Source organism: Topomyia yanbarensis, chromosome 3 (assembly GCF_030247195.1).
Source record: "Topomyia yanbarensis strain Yona2022 chromosome 3, ASM3024719v1, whole genome shotgun sequence".
Classification (NCBI taxonomy): Eukaryota; Metazoa; Arthropoda; class Insecta; order Diptera; family Culicidae; genus Topomyia; species Topomyia yanbarensis.
Window position 1 is genome coordinate 304947475 of NC_080672.1, and position 21006 is coordinate 304968480.

Genomic DNA, 21006 nt, shown 5'->3' on the forward strand with positions numbered 1-21006 from the left:
CTCGTGGGAGATGATAGGCAAACGCCAAAATGTATGCTCTGCATCTAGTACGGTGGAAGATGTCGGATCAGATAGAGCAAGTGAATTTACCTCCCGGCTGGGATTGCAGATATGATGCCCGGACGGGACGATAGTGAGTTGAAATTTGTTACAATTGCTAGAATAGTTGATTGAGAATTAACTAGTGATGATAGATTCCGGCGATTTTTGTTAATCGCGAGGGAATGAGCATATGAAATTACTACTAAGAAGAAAAAAACAATATGGCGTCTTGACGAGACGACGTATATTTACATACTTCAACATCTTGCAAAGGGAGGATAGATTGCATAACCGCAGGGTTTTAATGAGTTTTGAATTTTTTATGCAGCTATTACGTGAATCTATTCACTAAAACGACAACGTGGGAGGATCCGCGTTCCAGGATTCGACAGCTTCAGACGGGAGCACCATTGCACATCTCCAACGATAACATCTCAGTGCAGGTATGACTCTCATGGGTGTTGCCCGTTTCCAGGGCACAAATGAATCCTGTAAAGTGCTGTCGTGTACATATGTTGACTTAATGTTGAAAGCCTCTATGTATCTCTCTTCTTTCTCTTTTTCTATGCTATGCTACTACCATCGTACTGTTTTGCCACAATTCAAAACCTTAAAAATATCCCCACAACGAACAATGTAATGTTTATGTAATAAAAGCCAATGCATGGTTCTCCCTATCATGTATACCCTTCAAGTAACTCGTTCTACCCAGCTCAGCAAGCTTTCCAGAATCCACCCTCCGGTGTTCCCAGTTTAACAGCTAGTCCCAATTTCGCTACCAAACTACAGCAACAGCAACTGGTAAGTACCCGTTCCGCTCTTGCAACTAAAACTCTTCCATCTGCCTAACCACATTAACTCCTCCTTTGCCACTTTACCGCCCCACGCCACACACACACAGGAGCTGGCTCAGATGGCGCGATCAAGCCCACACACGCCCCGGATGGGTCTCGGTCGAAATGTCATGCAGGAAACGTCGTTCTCGAGCAATGTCAGCGCCGCAGATACGGATGCCACCGTTGCCAAGATAAACTCTATGTTCCCAACGGTACCGGAAACTCACATTAGGATGCTGCTGAAGAAGTAAGTAAACGATAGTCACTTTTCGCTTTTCTACATGTGCATCCGGTCAAACTCAATCAGGGCACTAACATAACATAATTACATTAAACAAACACCTACGCTTTTTTCGCAGAGCTTCAACGCTAGCAACGATATCTAGAAGCTTACCTTCTTTCTGCTTCTCACTGTTTTGCTCCTGTCCACATTTTATACTCGTAGCAGGTACTACGATTGTGAATTTTTTGCACATCTCAATAAATTTTATTTTTCACACTAAAGTGTGCAATAGGGTAGATTCGTCAGTTAAAAATATTGCTTGGATAGAATAATATTAACAACCTTCAAGCTAACTTGGTGAACATAGAAATGAAAATCACAATCATGCGAGAATATTAAGGCACATCATCGTTAACAGTAAGCTTATTTAGGTATGGGATGAGCCTATTTCGACACTTTGGAAACAGCATAATAACTGGAAACGGGATGAAACTGGTTGAATAATTATGTTTAAATGCAACGAAAGCTCGAATCGAGTGTCGTAATTTTTACCTGGCGCTTGAGGGGATTTATTGAACAAAGGGCAGGGTAACACTAATAGTGAGAAAAAAGGCTAATTACCCTATATCCTTTGCGTAACGCTGCCTATACACTAGCAGTCGCCTGGTGCTCAAAGACGATTTCGCTAGTTTCGGCACGACTACCGCGACTGGATGATAGAATGTGTAATTGCATAAACTTAGGCGATTTTACTCCACAACGGGTTCACAGACACTTTACTACACAGACTTGCGATCATTTGTTTAATGCTCCCAAATGAACTGTCAAGATGGGTCGCCGTTCGGCCATGAAGTGATCTCATATTCTCATGGAAGGACTGTATCGGAAATAAGCTATTCAAATGCACTGATAAAATAAAGAAAATCGCGCCAGAATCAAAAATACTGTCAATAAAATTATTTCTGAATTTAAAAAAAAAACGTAAAATAACATTCATTTCACATTATTGTCTCTTCATAAATGTATAGGAATCTAGATAGAGATCCTATTCCAAAACTCCTTACCAAAATAAAACCGCCAACTGGATATATTTTTGATGGCTGGATCTTTTGGCTGCTTTAAAAATGCCGAACTGGTGCATATTTGCAGCATCCTCAGTAGTCTAAACAGCCGTTGTTTTCGGAGCATTGCCGAAATGTTCCGTTTCCGCCATGGACTCCGATGCACGCCGATAATTACATCGCTTGAAATAATTCTTAAAGATTTTTCACCCATTGTTAAGATCAATATACCCATTGACATTACCTACATGTTTGACTGTCATCTTTAATTTGATTACTTTTTTATAAGGTTTAAAACAGGTATCTGCGACGCCGCCATGATTAAAGCAGTATTTTTACCTAATCCTTCTGGATAAAGACTCGACACGTCAATCGTTTGTTTACGATTTATCTGTCAGTGTCATTCCAATCGAGCACGAGACCTGTCAATGTAATTCCAATCGAGCAGAAGACTTGTCAAGTGTTGCAATCTGATGAATGAATTTTGCAGAGTATTGTGATAGTAAGTTAAAATATTTTGAATAAATTTCTGAATCGAATCTCTAAGGCAAAGTAAAACATAACTGTTTTTCCTTTTTTATTTCGACTATGTTAGTCACATTTCTCTTTTTACATTTTAACGACATTCAAATAGTTAGAGATTACTGGGTAGGGAAAGTTATGAAAATTAGAGTCATAGTACTCAAGTGAGATCAAGGATGTGAAGTAAACAGATCGGAAAACTAGAAGTGGCAGGGTCATTAGAACAGGCTTAATATCGTACCGGCTTAATTTTTGTCTTCTGCTAATGAGGGTCGAGCTTATGCAGCATAACTAAGATATCACCCGAGTTCACTAGCATGTGTCCCTCCACTGTTGGGTTGGGGAGTCCACTGTTGGGTTCAAGTGTTTCAGCTTCGACACATAGCTTCTCAAGTTCGTGGCTGTCAATCCATTGTATGTATGTGAAAATCGTACTAAATATGTAATGGACATTTCCACCATTATATTGAACATAACCACCCATGGAATCGTACACGGAGAACAAACGGAACCAAAGGTCACGATTGCGTGAACTGAACGATTCACGAGAACCATGACCAAGTTCCTGAAATTATTAATAAAAAACCTCGAATTCATGAAAATATTTGTGTTTTCAAAAAACTAGTTCGCGCCGAATATATACATGGCGTTACATTAGAATGTTTGGTTAGAGTAATGTTGTTGTTCCCTGGACATGTTCAGTTTATGTTGTGATTCTAGTTCATGATTTGGGAATATACAGCCGACAGTCAAATGTTGATCATGATTTCAAGAGCTTATTCGCAATTCTTATGATTTCTCATCACGTTATTGTGCTATCTTATTCATTAGTTATCGCATGTTTCTGTCAGACTAGCGGGATTAAAATACATGATTTCAGGAAATTGATTTTTGTAATTTCTATTCACGTTATCGTGACACTTTAGTTATGAGTAGAGTGATTCATGTTCATGATTTCAGCATCTTAGTCACGATTTTAGATATTTTTGTCTCGAGTTATGATCGTGATTTCAGGATCTAAGTCACGATTTTTGTAACTGCTGTTCATGTTATCGTAATCGTGGATCTTAGTCAAGATTTTCGTAATTTCTTTTCATGTTATCGTAATATTTTATTTTAGAACTTGCTTCCAAATTTGACACGAAGAGTAATATGACTAATGTTCATGATATCAGCGGTTTTATCATGGTATTCGTAAATTCTCTTCGTCTTATTGTGATCTATTACTATTTGGTTACTATCGGGTTTTTTTTATTCGGAATAACGTGAAAATATGAACTGGTTCATAAAAATATCACTGATTCGCGATATCTTGTTCTGTGAATTATATCACGCACACTATTTGGGATTCTCATCACAATTTTCGTTTTCTATCCAGACATCACCTTTATCAAACGAATATCGATGTTCGAGGCAGGGATGCCATTATGCCAGATTTATCTGGCACAGCCAGAGATTTTGGCAGCTTCCAGACAAAAAGAAAAATTTCTCATTCAGCCAGATTTTTAAGTTTTAGAAGCTACAACATGCACATTTTGGAAATTTGGGTAATTATGTCCCATATTTTACAAAAATCGATTGATGAACATTCCATGAAAACTAAAATGTATGCCAAATTTCGTTGACTTTCAGGTCGCTGTCAAGTACAAGATTTTGCAAGACATTTTTAGATGAACTGCCAGATTTTCTTTGAAAAATAGTGGCAACTTTGGTTCGAGGTCCTAATAGTTTTGCCTGTCTCATATAGAAAGGTTATGCAATCGCTCTAAAAATCGTCAACACAATTCCGGCCGGAAGGCCGAATGTCATATGCCATTCGCCTCAGTTCGTCGAGATCGGAAAATGTCTGTGTGTATGTATGTGGATGTATGTATGTGTGTGTATGTGTGTATGTGGAAAAAAAATGTCACCTCTGTTTCTCAGAGATGGCTGGACCAATTTGCACAAACTTAGTATCAAACTTAGTGAAAGATACAACCTTCCCATCGGCTGTTATTGAATTTTGTGTTGATTGGACTTCTGGTTCCGGAGTTACGGGTTGGAGAGTGCGACCACACCGCAAATTCCCATATAAACTGAAATGAAAAATTCTCAAAGGGGGAGCAAGGGAAAATTTCAAAATCGAATTTGTATTTTGGATGCCAAATGACTTTAAAATGCATGAAACGTTGAGATTGGATGTAATCTTGAAAATTTTTTTTGGCAAGAATTGACTTTTGACTTTGGCACATTTTTGCCTTTCTCATATAGAAAGGTTAAGTCTGGGTCATTTCGCCGAAGGTCATTTCGCCGAATGGGTCGTTTCGCCGAAGGCCATTTCGCCGATTTTAATTTTAATTGACTGATATTTTACCAAAAACAATTTCAATGATTATAAATAAACGGCAAATTCAATCTTTCAATGTGACCCAAAAACAATATTAGTCGATCAAATATTGATTTAATACGCAAATTTTGAACAATGAACAAGGCATATAGCAAAAATATACATACTTGGCATAACAATTTTAAAGAACTACTACGCTAGTTGGAATCCGCTGTTGTTAAAACCGAATGTCAATCGGCCTTTAAAAATTAAAGACAATGATCAAACATGTTTTCAATGCCATGCTTCACTAATACCATCTTCCTTGGTTTGATTTGACAACTATCGATCGTCCCAAATAACAAATCGAATTTGATAGTAGTGGCGTGATGTAGTGGCCCAACCAGTTCGCTGGTAACTGTATACCAAACAAAATAAACAGAAATTTAAAAAAAAATCTCAAAAAAAATAATAGAAGTAATTTAAAATAGAAGTAAAATTAATAGAAGTAATTAAGTAATTTGAGAATTCGTAGATTCAATATATAAATTACATTGAGATAATATTTCGTACAATCTTTTTTAATGAATATACAATTTAAATTGTATTTGAGATAGCATTGATGTAATCCATTAATTCATATGCATGGTAGTTGAGTACAATTGTCTTCAATTTTTGGTTCTTCAGTTCAACGTGCTTTTTTATTATACCACCGCCTCCAGCCAGAAAAGTAACAGCGCGACCTGCTGCAGCATTTTGTTCCAACTGCATCTCCTTTATAATTCGAATACTGCTATCATGTCGTCCTCCTACCAAAGCGGTCCATCAGTTATGCCAAGATTCAACATTATTCGTTGTCCTCGGAAGTCCATTTTTTGTGTTTTCATAAATGGACCACAATTGGGGTGGAAACAGTGGTGGGTTTCGTTTTGCAGATCTTTCTTGTTTTTGCTGCCAAGAACGTATGTTTCTTCTACATACTTTATTAGCGGAGCCATATCTGTCGGAGCTGTCTGCTTGATGAGAGAAAAGGCTCGAGAAATAGCTTCTGATGGTAAAAAAGACAAAGCACGCAACTTTTTAAACAAAAGTGCTGCATTTTTGTTTGTCGAAATCACTGGAACCAGACCAAGCTTTTGGATGTGTTTCCAAATATTCTGGCTATAGTGGAAAAAAGCATCCAACTTGCGAATATTCATGATGAAAAGCATAGATCATGCTCTTCTCGAAGTCTGTCAGGATCATTTCTGGAGCTAACTCAATGTCTATCTCAGATGCAACTGCTGTTAGCTTTTTAAGAACTTTTTTGTAAAATTCCTCCGTCTTATTGGTCATCGACACGTAAACTGCTGGAATGGTATGTGTGTGTACTGGTGCAATACTTGAATGTATTAAGAATCCCCGGGGACAGTATCAAACGTTACATCTGCGATCCAGTAGGGGAGAGTGAGGACATTTGATCCTTGTGGATATTTGATTCCATGGTCATATCTCATAATCTATACGCATAAAGTTATCACAATATTAAAAGAAAATGAAATATTTGGTCGTTTATGATGTTTAAAAAAACCATCTGTTGTATTACATTTGGTTTGGAAAAGTTATATAATATTTAATATAATATGTGCTCAAAGCCATCTCGTAGATCTTTTTACAAATTTTGTTGTATGTAATCGTCGAACTAATTATAGATGAATATTTTCAAGTATGATTAATTTCTAAGGGCTCTTGCCTAGAAAAACACGTTGTTCGAATAAGAAGTTTCACAATACATCCGAAAAAAATTAAATTTTGTTCACCTCATACAATGGGTGTTCTTGATCCCTATCATTAATTCTCTCAAACACTTTCGAAATGCATAGAAATAGAAAAAAACATCATTTCCATAAAGTCTTGGCACCATTAATTGATCTAAAATGTTTTGTTCCGTAAACAAATATGGTATAAGTTAGTGAAGATTGGAAATGCAAGTTAAGCAGCACTGGTTTACCGCAAATACTTGTCTTTACTTTCTACTGTGGTTAAAGAGTGCCGTGCATCTAAAAAATAGCCTTATTAATTAATTTGTCAGGATAGGTGTTTAGCTGAAGTTTGGTGCCTATAACTCATAGTGTGCTTTGATTTTTTAGTCCTAGTAGGCGGGGGATCAAGTTACCACATGTTTTTACATAAACCTAGTTTTGACATGATTTCCAAAACTGTTCATATTACTGAAAGGGCATAGTATTCGGATTTAAACATTATTCATAGCTCTTACAATACGAATTGACTACAAGCTGGCGAGCTTTGTAATTAAAATTTTTATTTCATTGAAAAGTTATGAGGAAAAAAAGTGGGATCAATCGTACCCACTCTCCCCTATCGAGCTTGATGCAGTCTTTTTATGTCCTCGGTTGATGCGAATAATATGGCATGGCCCTCTTCGATATTGAAAAATTGATCCCCGTCGACGGTCCGCTGATACTCTTCAGGTATTATCAAATCTCCCGAGTTCTCGTCATCAGCACTTCGAGACACTTTAACCGCGTTCGTTTCTCATGCTTCCTCTGAGCGTTCGAAGAAACCTGTAGTTGGACCTCGTTTGATAACACTAGTTTATAAGAAAAATGAAGCTCCAAGAAAAAGTATTTTTAGACTAATTTTGGGTCGCTGAACACGAAAATAATATTCATTTTTTTGTTCAAAGAAGCGATTTTGTGATTTTCTCAAAAAACTCGTTTTTGAGCACTTTTTGTAGTTTTTAGTCAATATTTCGTGTCAAAATCATCCAATTAATATAGTCAATATGCAAGTTGAAAGGTGCCGAGATGCCCTTTCCAAAAGCATATAATATGTGTCGATCATATGTAAAATTTTTAGTGCTGCAAGCGACCAAAGTTTAAAAAAAAGTGCATTTTTGACCATTTTTAAAAGATACTCATTTTTAAAAAAAAATTTCACCGAAAAATATTTTTTTCAGACCTTTTAGAATCTAAGATGACAGATAATATGTTTACGTTAATTTTAAGCCTAATATCACTAACATCGGATGGAAAATGTTGATGCTATGGCACATTGAGCGAAATGGAAATTTTATGATTTTAGCGGACCCTGCCCTGATGCGGCGGTTTAGAGGGTGTAGCACTGGGCTCATAAGCCAGTCTTCAAATATTCGAATCCCTATCGGGAAGAAGTCTCAGTGGGATCGTAGCACTAACCACGTAATAATCTGTGAACTGAGAATCTGCTGTGAAGCCTGTTGAAGCAGAAGGCGAAAATTCCTTTAAATCGTAAAAGATATACTCACCACAGAGAAAACAAAACTTTTCCAACGATATTTCCGCATTTGAAAAAAAAAAGCACTTAGTTGTACAATGAAATATCCAAACCATTCAAATGCCGCAGGATTGATGGATGCAAGCTCGAAAAGACAGTACCCAACACAAACAATAACTATCAAGTATAGAAGATTATTTCAGCCGAAAGTATGATTGTGCGAAAAATAAAAAGTTACAATTTTCACTCAGTGCTTCATACCATCTACATTTTTAATCCGACTTTTGTGACCATTGGATAAAAATTTATGCAAAAAGATTATTTATCTCATTAGATTCTAAAATAATTTTCTTCTGTCCTTGATTTATTATAAAAAAATTACTAGAAATATGCATTTTTTAAAAAAAGGTCGAGCATTACACTTTTTTTTACTTTGGTCGATTGTAATCATAATAAATGTACATTTCTCGACAAACATACGATTACAGCTTAAAAGCCAACTGTCAAAATTCTCTTTGGAAGACAATTCCGGACAAACCGTTACTGGCTAAACGCAGTTCATAGCAGTTGATGCAAGAGAAAACTTTTTTCTTTTGTGTACTATACACATCTGTGATTGGTGGGTAACAATTTGTCTGAAATTTCCTTTCAAAGAGAATTTTGACAGTTGTCTTTTAAGCCATAATAATATATTTATCGAGATTTGATCCACGCATATTATACATTTTCAAAAAGGGCGCAGCAATACCTTTCGAACTGTTTCGATCGGATCCTTTTTGAACAAGATATTGACAAATAACTAAAATAGTGCCCCTTTTTCAAAGAAATCTTGAAAATGTTTCTTTGAAAAAAAGTACTATTCAGCGATCCAAAATTAACTGAGGAAACACCTTTCTTCTTAGCTTATCGCGATTACCTTAAAATTGTTAAAATCTGTCACATTAGATTCTGAAAATATGAAAAATTATTTTTCTGTAATAAATAATAGAGCAAAAACAAAAAAAGCGGAAGCAAAAGAAAAACTTTTTTTTTAACTTGAACTTCTTTTAAAGAGAAATAGAATATCATTTTCGTATTCAGCGACCCAAAATTAATCTAGAAAACAAAGACGTAGTCCTACGTCAAAACACTTTTTCTTGTAACTTCATTTTTCTTGTAAACTAGTGTAATCTTATTTAAGACCAAAAGAGATATGTGAAAAGCAGAGCAATTTTCACTCGGTGCTTAATAACATCACCAATTTTTATCGGATTTTCGTGATCTTAGGATTAAAATTCATGTGAGAAGTTTGTCTGTCACATAAGATTTTAAAAGATTTTTTTGCTGATTTATTTTTTTATGAAAAATCAACTAAAAATTAGTAATTTTACCAAACACTACTTTTTTGACTTTGGTTGCTCTTAACCCTAAATTGTTGATATTTTATCCTAACATGTTATACATTTTTGGAATGAGCACATCAATACCTTTCAAATGGTGAGTCGTTTGTGTTAATCGAAAGATTTGTTCCTGAGATATTGACCAAAAACTGCGAAAAATGCTAAAAACACCATTTTCAAAAAATCACAAAAACGGTTCTTTGAAAAAGAAAATGGATATGATTTTCGTGCTCAGCGACCCAAAATGGACTTAGAAAACACCTTTTTTCTTAACTTCATGCAATTAGCCCAAAATTTGTAAACTAGTGAATCCAATTGCGGCAGTTCTAGCAATTCTCATTGGTGGACCACTATCGCTTGCCGCATGGCGCTTTATTGACATCCGCAGTCTAATCGCCTCCACTTCTATTGGATCCGGTGCATGAAAATGATCTGATCCTGTTGTCATGACAACATGTGCCATTCCATGTTTCTTCGTTACAACTCTTGCCGTGCAGCTGCTGGGTTCTTCATTTTGTCTGTTTCGGTTCCGACAATCCCAATAGAAAGTATCGTCCGTCTTAGTAACGAAACATTTTTAACACTTTTGTACATATAAAAAGTCGTATTTAACTTACGTGCTTATTTAAACAGTATAAAAAACCTTTCCAGTAAAGAATATCGCCTCCTCTGGAACTGTTTTGGCAAAAAGTTATACAACCACGTTGGATTCTATCTGATTGTAGTAAACATCGTAAATAGAACTTTATATTTAATTTCGGGAATGATTATTCAATTGAATAAATTTGCTACAATATTAGTAATATAATCCTTATTTGCTTGGGTATTAAAATTGTTAACGACTTTGCGGAGTCATTCATTCTTCTGAGCGTATTCATTCCTCTGTGACTTACCCTTAATATTATTTAACCATTGAAATTATCACACTTCGAAAAACTCTTGTAATTTTACGTCATTTTGCGCCGGCATATGCCAGCGAACAAAATGACCGATTATTGCGTTCATTCCTATTTTTACAGGACACCAAATTATTCAAAAACGTAATTTTACATTATGCCAACAGTAAAATTACGTGCGACATGTAAATTTACAAGAACGCTGTGAAATTACATTTGTCTAGTAAAATTGAAGTAAAACTCATTTTCAATCTTAAAATAAAATTAACCTTACTGCAGTTCGTCACGCGCTTCTTACCAACAAATAATCGACCCATTATCTATTATCGTGAAAACGAAGACACAAATAAAATTCAATTACGCATATTTTCACCAAAATTCAGAATGGGTCCACCATTTACTGGGTCGAAGCTTCGTGGAATTATAAGTCAAGAATATGCTGAACAAGTTGACCGATTTAAAAATGACCCCACAGTGGTTGAAAGGGCACTCTATCTTCTTTTCTTTTTTGGGTAACCGAACATGTTTGATAAAAAAACTCGACGTTTTCAGCGGATAATCCGCAGAACTTGCAATATAATTGTTATCTTAACGATTTTTGCACAGCCGACGGACCTTGAAGAATTTTTGAGATAAATACGCGCATCACTTCGTTTGATGCGTTTTGGATTCGGAACATGTAATTTTATGGCATCTTACACTGAAAACTTAGTCATCGAGTTCAAATTTTATTTCCTACACTTAAAAATAGCGCGTGTGACAATTGTTTTTGTTTAAAATGACGGAGTATTGAATTTATTAATAAAATATTATGAATGCGTCGATTATGACATAAAAATAGATCACATTTAAAGTTGCGTCATATGCAATTGCGTCAGATTTCCAATTGAGTCATTATTAATATTCAGATTTATTTAGTGTGTGACCCATCCGGCGAAATGACCCATTCGGCGAAATAACTTTCGGCAAAATGACCTTCGGCGAAACGGAATTCGGCGAAATGGGCCCCCGAAAGGTTATGCAATCGCTCTAAAAATCGTCAACCTAATCCCGGGCCAAACATTTTTTTGGCTTGTATAGGTTTAGGTAGGAGTATGCAGTAAGGGGTTGCTACTTTAAAATTATAACTAGTTTAAAAGATTTCCTATCGGATCTTCCTCCTTGATTCGCCGCTGGTTCCAAGTAATGTTTCAGTGTCGACACATAGCATCTCAAAATCGTGGCTGTCGATCCATGTACTATGTGCAAATCGTACTGAATATGTAATATATATTTCCGCCATTGTATTGAACATAATGAGCCATGGAATCGTAGTTTGGACAAATGAGAAAGGCACAATTGCACCACTAGGTGGATTAAAATAGGTTTTTTTTATATCTAATGCTCGTGTCTATTACTATGGTCGTAGCAGATGGGCATATCATAAAACAGTGCATGGAATAAAAATGATTCCACGAATAATTCTCCAAATTTTGTGAAAGAGTTCCCGGGAAAATTTCACTATCATGTTGCATGAATTTGTAAATGAGCGATATCTTCTAAATATCACCAGCACACATAATAGATTGTAAATCTTGTACTAGGCATCATGAACCAATTCACGAATACTTGACCAATATTTTATGATTTCGTGAACTATTTCACAAAAATGAACGTGAGTTGTGACTTATACTAGGTATCATGGGTTCATGAATACATGTATTTTATTTCATGATTTCGTGAGCTAATTCACGAGCACGGATATTGGATCGTGACATATATCAGGAATCATGAACCAGTTCATTAATACATGAATAATATTTGATGATTTTGTAAACTATTTCACGAGCACGGATATTGGATCGCACCTAATATATTAGAGATCATAAATTAGTTCACGAGAATTGAATGGATTCATGAATAAAATTTTAAATTTCGTGAAATAGTTCACGAGAACATATCCAGAATATTTTGATTTTATGAACTAAGGCTCCTATATCTATGAAAATCATCATGAGTCAACCTTTGGTTTTATGAATGATGTTCATAAAGTTGCGAACTAGTTCGCGTACTGAACAACGCAATAGAAATGACTTGGCGGAAACCGTGTCTGAAGTACACAAAACAATAACAAATAGTTCCATTGCAATAAGCGTTATGCGGGCGTTACTGAAGGGAAATTGAACATAATTATAAAACATATGATTTTTGTTCATGGTCCTGTCTTCATAACGTAAAAACGTGATTGTTCCAGGAAACATGGCACTTTATTCACGAATTTGAGAACAATTTTTGCCGTGTGGTTTGGATAAATGAGAAAGGCACAATTACACCACTAGGTGGATTAAAGTAGTTTTTTGATTTTTTCCGGGGCAAGGGGGAGGGGAAGGGTTGCTGTCAAGCTACGTAATTACCAGGGGGTATTTAGAGGTTTGTGACGAAATGCTACGATGGGGGAGGTGTTGAAAATCACTCGAAAATGCTACGTCATTTGTGGATGGTCCCCAATAAAAATGTATTCTCGATAGATATTAAAAAACTTAGGGTTTCTGCTAGTAAAAAAAAAACTTTTTTGCGAATTTTCGATACAGCTTTGGGTAAAGCGAAATGACCAAAACTCTTGTGATAATGTATCATTTCAATAATTTTTTGTAATTTTTTCATGCAAAAATATCCACAAGCGACTCGACTTTGTAGTACGTCTCTGGAAAAATACGATTTGTGGTGTTCAGTCTTCCCTGAAACCATACCAAGTTTGTACCGGGAACAAAAATATTGGGTAGGCGTACAGCACTGAACTCTTTCACTAGCTCAGTTCGGGTATACAGTGAACACTGCATCCCACTGAACGCGACACGAATTCGGTTTTGTATTTCGTTTTGTGCTTTTGCTTCGTGCTGGTACTAGTTATCCTCTAGGGAGAGATATGCGAAGACGCCATCTTGAGCCAGCTTACTGTCAACATTTTGAGCCAGTCGATCATTATTTGACTGCATTGGTGCAATATTTTTGGATAGTAATGTTATTTTTTTTATTTTTGTTGATAAACATTAGACAGCAAATTATAAATAGGCGCTATTGTAAGTTGAACTTTCCTGACAAGAATAATGCTGTTTAATTAGGGTAACCAACCTATATCCAAAGGTAGGATTTCCGGCGGAATCGTCGGTAATACCTTCTATCTGATTTTTTCCAGATGGTTGCGTTGCTGGCAGTGTTGCTTTTGATTGATCTGAAGAGATGATTTTTTGTCCGAAAGCTACCGCATGGTATATTTTATGCATCTAATCTATCTTCTTGCTTACGTTGTTCGATAGGGTCAAGAATGGTTTTCTGCGGGAAATAGATCCATCATCAAAAGTTTGCTTTTTTGTTTTTCTTAAGCTCCTATAACTGCGTAACGTGCGAATACACAGGAACGGAGTTTTTCTTTGCAGTATTCTCTTCTTATTATATACATATTTACTGATTTTTGTTTGAATAATACTTGCGCTACATAGCCGCAAAGAATCCAGCAACGGGAACGCCGGAACTCGAAAAATTCAACCCATTTATCGCGTAATGCAGCATCCTTCGGGTACCGAAAAAAAACTTATTTCAGCTATTAGAGCGTAATTACAAGGCCGATTCGCAATGCACTTCATTTCTTATTTTTAAAATAAACGTTATGATAATAAAGTCACGCAAAACTTGGTTCGCAATAAGTGATGCTAGTTTTTTATCGCGATATTTACCGTTGCTAGTTTGCCTTTTTTTCCTCCGCATATCTCTCCCTAGAGGATAACTAACTGGTACCATACTTCATACTGTGTCGGGTGCAGTTCGGCTGCGGCTTTTACCGGTGTAGTGTGGATGGAATTTATTTTCTTCACAGGGCGAGCGCATAACGAATTTGATTTTGTTTTTCTTTTCAATCTAGGGCGCTGTGTGGAGCGACCCAGCCAGTCGTTATACTTAGGGTAAGGTGGGGCAAATCCGACCGTTGGGTAAACCCGACCCCCCTCTGTTACCGAAAATCAGAAGCACTACGCAAACTAATATCAATGGTGTCGTGTAGAACATCGAAAATAATCATAATGGTGGCATGACTACATTTTATTAATCTACATTGAGATGCTCAAACGACAAAAAGTGTGTTTTTACAACTTTTGATTTGACTTTTGTGCATTATTGCCTACAGGATATTTCTGATTGTTAAAGAGATTGCATAAAAAATGTAAGTGGATTTAAATTCTTTGATTAAAGTCCTACAAAGTACGTAGATGAATGTGGTTCAACCTTTTTCATAACTTTTTTTTAATTGCATCGTAATGAAAAATGACGCGGTGGGGCAAATCCGACCTCTAAATAGTGGGGTAAATCCGACCGCTTTTTTGCTAAGAAAATGTTTATTTATCAAATTGAAATAGATTTTTATTGTTACTTTATATTATTTTTATGAAAAATGGTTCATAATTACAATCGACCGACACAAAAACGTGATGATTGTAGTATTCGTCAAGCAATTTCACCGATGCAAATGGGAATATCATTACGTGCTACCGCTCGCGATTTTAGCATTCCAAGATTGACATTGAACTCCATTTTCTTCATGTTACAATTCAATAATACAACATTCATTGATTTATCATGGAAAAAACATAAAATTTGGGTAATATCTGCACTAAATCAACCAAAAACATAGGGGGTCGGGTTTACCCCACCATTTTTGAAAACAGCAAAAATGAACATTTTCGTTAAAAGCTTGTATCTCAAAATATTGTTTAGATCCTAATAAAATGCTGTATACAGAAAGTTGCCCAGGAGTCTAACCTTTAATTTGGTATATAAAACGACTTGATCCAATGTAAAATGAGCATTTTACAGCCAAAACCATTTACTAGGTCGGATTTACCCCACCTTACCCTACAAAAGTTTTTCTTGACTGATGATGACATCATCATTGCGAGTTTTCAGCCTTATCCCGGTTCAATCAAATAAAATTCACGTTTAATGTTGCTGTCGTTATTGATAATGCAAATTGTCTTCATTTATTAGAAAAAAAACAATCTGTAGTATTACAGATTAAGGCTGATTAGCTACATTTGTGCACCATCAGTAGCTATTTTGACGCTTATTGGCTCCTTCATGTAAGAGAAATTTGCATTTAACCACAACATGTAATCCACTCTACTTTTATGTCGTAGCTGTTACTGTTAGTGACGTGAGTGAGGTTAGCTATTTTCAGCAGCTATTCCATTACTAAAAGTCAAATTTTATTTTTTCGTATTTTGTATTAAACGTTTAACTTAGCAATTAAAAAAGAAACGGTAGGTGCTAATCTATGGATTTTCCACAAACTTTTACTATTGCAGCTGGAAGAAGATCTTGGTTGAAACGTATCATCATCAGATCATCCAGCCGACTCGAGGACATTCTTAAGCGATGTTGCTCCAGTAGCAGTTTTACTGCCGAAAAGCATCGTTCAACTGATACTTGCGTCGCTGGACAAGACAAAGCGACAGACGCAAGTTCGTATAACTCGTCATCTTCGAATTTTTTTGCCTCCCAATATTTGATAATATCAGTAGATACCGGAAGTCGCGTTTTAGTATTCGTCAAATGAATCAATTTTAACTTAAGATCCATCTGATTCCTTCCGATGGATGTCGTAGCATTTCTACATGATTCAGCCAACATTGCTTCAAAATCATCATTTTGATGCTCAAGCGACTTGTACCGGTAACAGTGGCTCATTTGTCTTTTTAATCGTTTTAAGCAAACTGGAAACTTTAAGCAAGTGGTCCTGTAAATGAAGAATTCTGTAACGAGCTGAAAATATATTTCTTTCAAATTACTTACTATACTAAGAAGCTTATCTTCTTTAGAAAAAAAAGGGTGAATCGAGGAAACACCATCGCTGATCAAAGATCATAGCGGCCCGAAAAGCGTTGTTTTCAAACAAATATTGCACCCGATTTTCGAATGCTTTCAGAAGGTCTGGGACGAACCGGCTCTCGCGGGGAAGTTTTTTAATCTTAAATTGGCACATTTTTATAATCTTCAATACATCTCCCATCACTAAATTGTTGTACTGAAAAGACTTGGTGGCACTGAAGATTGACTCAAACGCAGCAATGAAATCACCCATGTATTTCCAATTTTCGTCAGTTAGCTTCAGATCATTGCATTTATTGCCAATATCATTGTAAAACGATTGGTATGTGTACACGCTTTGTATCATTTCCCAAGTCGAACTCCACCTTGTTTCCACATCAATTTTCGCCAAAGGTATTTTGGCCAGTTCAAAGAACGTGCGATATTCAATCCTTTTAGAGATTTTGACAACTTTTCTTATCATTTTTAGAGAATCGTCTTTTTCAACACGCAATGCATCTTTCACAATCAGGTTGAATGTATGTGCTCCGCATTTTATAGTCTCAATACATCCTTCATCGCCGTTGTGAAACAAATTCTCCAATGAATTGAGTATGTCATCCACACTATCGTCCTTCTCAATTTCGTGTTGATCCCATTCATCAAAAGTATATTCATCGTCATTTTGATCCGAATCATTTACCGCCTCGAAAGATTCCATCAAATTCATAGTCAGCTCTTTATTTTGTTGCATTCGAAGGCTTTCTGTGCATTTCAACATGTTTCTCCCATTATCTGTCGTCGCAGAGTATACGTTCATTATATCCACATCGTATTTCTGAAGAACTTGATCGATTCGTGCTTTTAAGTTTTCGCCTGTTTGACGTATTGTCATATCCTCCATAGATAGTGTTCTAATAATAAGTTTTCCGTTGTTCAAATATTGTGCATTTATACCCAAATTTTTTCTATTGTGTCGCGCGGCTCCATCGAACTTCAAGCAAAACATTTTCCGTTTCAGCTCGTTGGCAATGAGGCCTCGAATACATTTGGCTACCTCCGTAACAGACGACGCCATACCGTCAGCATTAATAGAGATTCCGAGTGGTTTGGCAAGTACACCAGCTGTTTTTTGAAAGGCCGGACTGTCGAAAAAATTGAAGGAAATCGAATTGATTGCAACCATTTCGATGAGTCCACAAAAGAAATCGTTTGGATCAACATTTACTTTAAATGATTTACACTTTTTAGTCTTGGTTCCCTCTTCAAGACTGGACTCGGATTTTCTTTTATAGCCTTGAATACCGATCTGCGACGCTAACGTTGGATGTAGATTTGATAAATGTCTTTTTAAACTGCTCTCAGGACCCTTTAACTTGCTCTTACAGCCATCTACTGTACATTCATATACATTTTCTTCCCTGTTGTATGTGAAAAAACGCTCCTTCACTACCAACTTATTCATTTTACCTAATAATTCATTCAAAACAAATGCATATCTTAGACAAGCTTTAAAATAAATTAACATATAAGTTCGTTTTCAATACAATCAGACCCTAGTTCGCGCCAAAAATATACAGTAGGCTTGCTCGTGGTTTTATAATAAAAATAATCCTAATGACCGATCACAGTGCTTTTTACGTTCATTTTGTGGTTTCAAAAGACTGCAAATTTTGGGGGCGATTATTTTTTTCCCAATTTTCGCTCATCACGTTTTAAGTTTGAATAGAAATGTGTATGGAAAGTCTTTTTTTTTTGCTTTTTCGCTCATACACATCGCGGTTTACTAAAATTGTGAAAACCAACAATATAAAAACAAATAAAAGTGTAGTTTAGAATGTGGCTAAGTTTTTCAGAAAGCAGTAACTTGCTCGTCAATGTTCTGACGATGTATGGATAAAAGGATCAAAGTGGTTGCAGAAATTTATTGATTTTGTGAACATATCATAATATATCAGAACATCTTTATTGCGAAGATCTGGTTTTCAATAAAAAAAAACTATTCAAAATGATTCACCGAATTTCAGAAACGTAGTTGGAAAATTTAACGACAGGTTCATATTTAAGCCACTATATGTTTGAGTTTGGTTATAGTTTTGTGTCTGTAGAATTAGTGGTAATTGATTGAGCAAGTGCAAAAAAAGTGATGATTGATACCCGTAAGTTTTAATTTTGCAATCGTGAATCGATTTTAAGATTTCCGAATTATATATGGTCGGTGCTAAGTAAGACCGGACTAAGTCGTAAATTATCGAAAAGTGAGATAATGATGGCCCTGGATAAAAATTCTCTTGAGTTACATTCGACTTTTGCCAGATTATTTACCATAAGCAAGAATTATGGCAAAAATTCATTCCGTATTATAAAGAATGCTGCGGTTCGAACTTTAACATGTTTTTCTCGAAATCAATAAAATGTCACTTAGTTTGGTCTGATTTAACACCGATCATATTTGTGATTTAGCAAATCATTCTGAATAATTCTTACTACAAGACCAATTCACTTGATAAATAATGATAAATGTTGATGCTCGTGGTACATTTGACATTAATTTAACCATTCGATCATTAAATCGATTCGTAATACCATGTTTATTAAAAAGTCTAGCAAGTTACTGTTTCCGGAAAAGTAGTAATTCACTTTCCGGAAAAACTTTCCATGAGATTGCTTTTGTTTTTATTTTCAGTAAATTAGCGAGGGAGATACAAAAAAGTAGTTTGTATCTCCCTCGCTAATTTTCATATAGGCTCTCAACGTTATGCGAAAAGCCGGGGAGCAACCAAACTGAAAAAAACTATATGACGAGCAGTAGAGCAGTAGAGATTACTAACCCTAACCTTATGCTGATCGTGTTCATATTTTGAAAAAAATCAAAATATTTCGTTTTGATTTATGTAGATCATGCAATTTTAACAACATAGTAGGATGTGTATTTACGCCATGTTTCTACATATTATTACCTTATCCATTATAAGCTGTTGGTTAGGGCAGCGTCTGCCATCTTTGTTTAACGGATAGGCTCAAATAGTAGTGCGATAATTGGGCTATTCGATTCGAGTTTTCGCTGAGCTTTAACAGAATCGTAACATGGCATTTTTTAAGAACGGAGAAAAGGTGCTGATGCTAATTTATTCGCATTCCATCGATCGTAGGCCGCGTCAATTATGAAATAGTGCGGCACTCCCTATCTTATACCCTATCTTCACTCGTCTCAAAAAAAAGGTAACATGCCACCTGAGGAGGTTGGAGGTCTGTTGTGGTGCCAATTATGCGATAACGAATTCGAACTTATTTCTAGTGCCAATGCGTTTAACAACAGAGCTGAGACTTACCGGTGGTGTAAACACGTATGTTAATATATTTTTCGAAGAAAAAACAACTTCTTTTCACATAGAACAGACCGGTAATAAAAATTTAGATATATACACGGACTGAAATGCACTTAAGTACCGTCGTACGGAGCTTCTCTGCACACCTTTTTTTTCAAGCTGCCAATTTTAACGAGTTATAAGTTATATAATAATGGATGGACGGTACCAGTACGAAGCAAAGACACAAAACGAAATACAACACCGAGGCCGTGCTGCGTTCAGTTGGGTGTCGTTTTTACTGTATACCTGAACAGAGTGAGTGCAGGAGTATGGTGCTGAACTAGCAGAACGAGATGCAAAACAGAAAACGAAAATTTTGTACCCGATACAAGTTAGAGGTTGAGTTCCCTATGAGTGTATCGCATTCGTGTTCCGGGTACGAGTTTAGGCACAAATTGCTGAATGCGGTACGAACCCGAAGTCTGGGTGTAAAACGAAGCACAAAATCTGCTCGTACCCTTGTACCGCGTGTAGCAAGGAAGACTGGTGGTGTTACCTGCCATTCAAAAACTACTTAACCGATTTATTTTTAATTTTGCATACACATTCTACGTTGAGTTTTTCAGCTATTTTTTTTTGATTAAGGGGTTTTTACTCATAATATGAAGGAATTTTTCGTGAAAGGTATCAATTTTTATTTCAAATTAGTAAAAAGCACCCCTAATTGAACAATTATCTCAAAAACTCAATGTAGGGGCTAGGTGTTTAGAATGTGCATGCAAAATTTGAAATAAATTGGTTAAGTAGTTTTTGAATGGCGTGTAACACCGCAAATCGTGTTTTTTTCCAGATACGTTCTACAAAAAGCTTCATCATCGAGTCGCTTGTGGATATTTTTGCATGAAAAAAATACAGAATGTTATTGTAATGATATATTATAACACACAAAAATTTTGGTCAATTCGCTTTACCCAAAGTTCTAAAAAAATTCACAAAAAAAGTGATTTTTTTCTTGCTGAAACCTTTACTCCCCCTTAAGCATTCAACTAAATTTACATGTAAACTAAATCATTTTAGGTTACGTTGTATACGAATAGAATAATTTTAGGTAACAGATAGATTAGACATGCATCCACCATATTAAAACTGCATCGCCGAGGCACATATACACAGTAATGATCAAATTTTAACATCCTACACACTCCATCGTACTAATCCTATTTGCGTACACCATCAGATACTAAACACCCACACATAGTGATCCCAGCGATTTCTAACACTCGAGTGTATTTTTCTAACGCACGCTGCCTTTCGTAACAATCAAATTCGAAAAATCCCGTA

General features: G+C 35.9%; 1 protein-coding gene across 6 annotated transcripts in view; it reads left to right on the plus strand.

The window, feature by feature from the left end:
• Positions 1 to 21: 21 nt before the first annotated feature.
• LOC131693131 (uncharacterized) overlaps positions 22 to 21006 on the plus strand; it is a 37354-nt gene continuing 16369 nt past the window's right edge. For 5 of the 6 annotated variants that reach the window (XM_058980705.1, XM_058980706.1, XM_058980709.1 and 2 more), the window contains exons 1-4: positions 22 to 133; positions 371 to 485; positions 700 to 843; positions 944 to 1125. In XM_058980705.1, the coding sequence (XP_058836688.1) occupies positions 30 to 133; positions 371 to 485; positions 700 to 843; positions 944 to 1125 (545 nt within the window). In that variant the 5' untranslated portion in view covers positions 22 to 29. The remainder of the gene's footprint in view (positions 134 to 370; positions 486 to 699; positions 844 to 943; positions 1126 to 21006) is intronic. The other variant, XM_058980707.1, reaches the window with a different exon arrangement.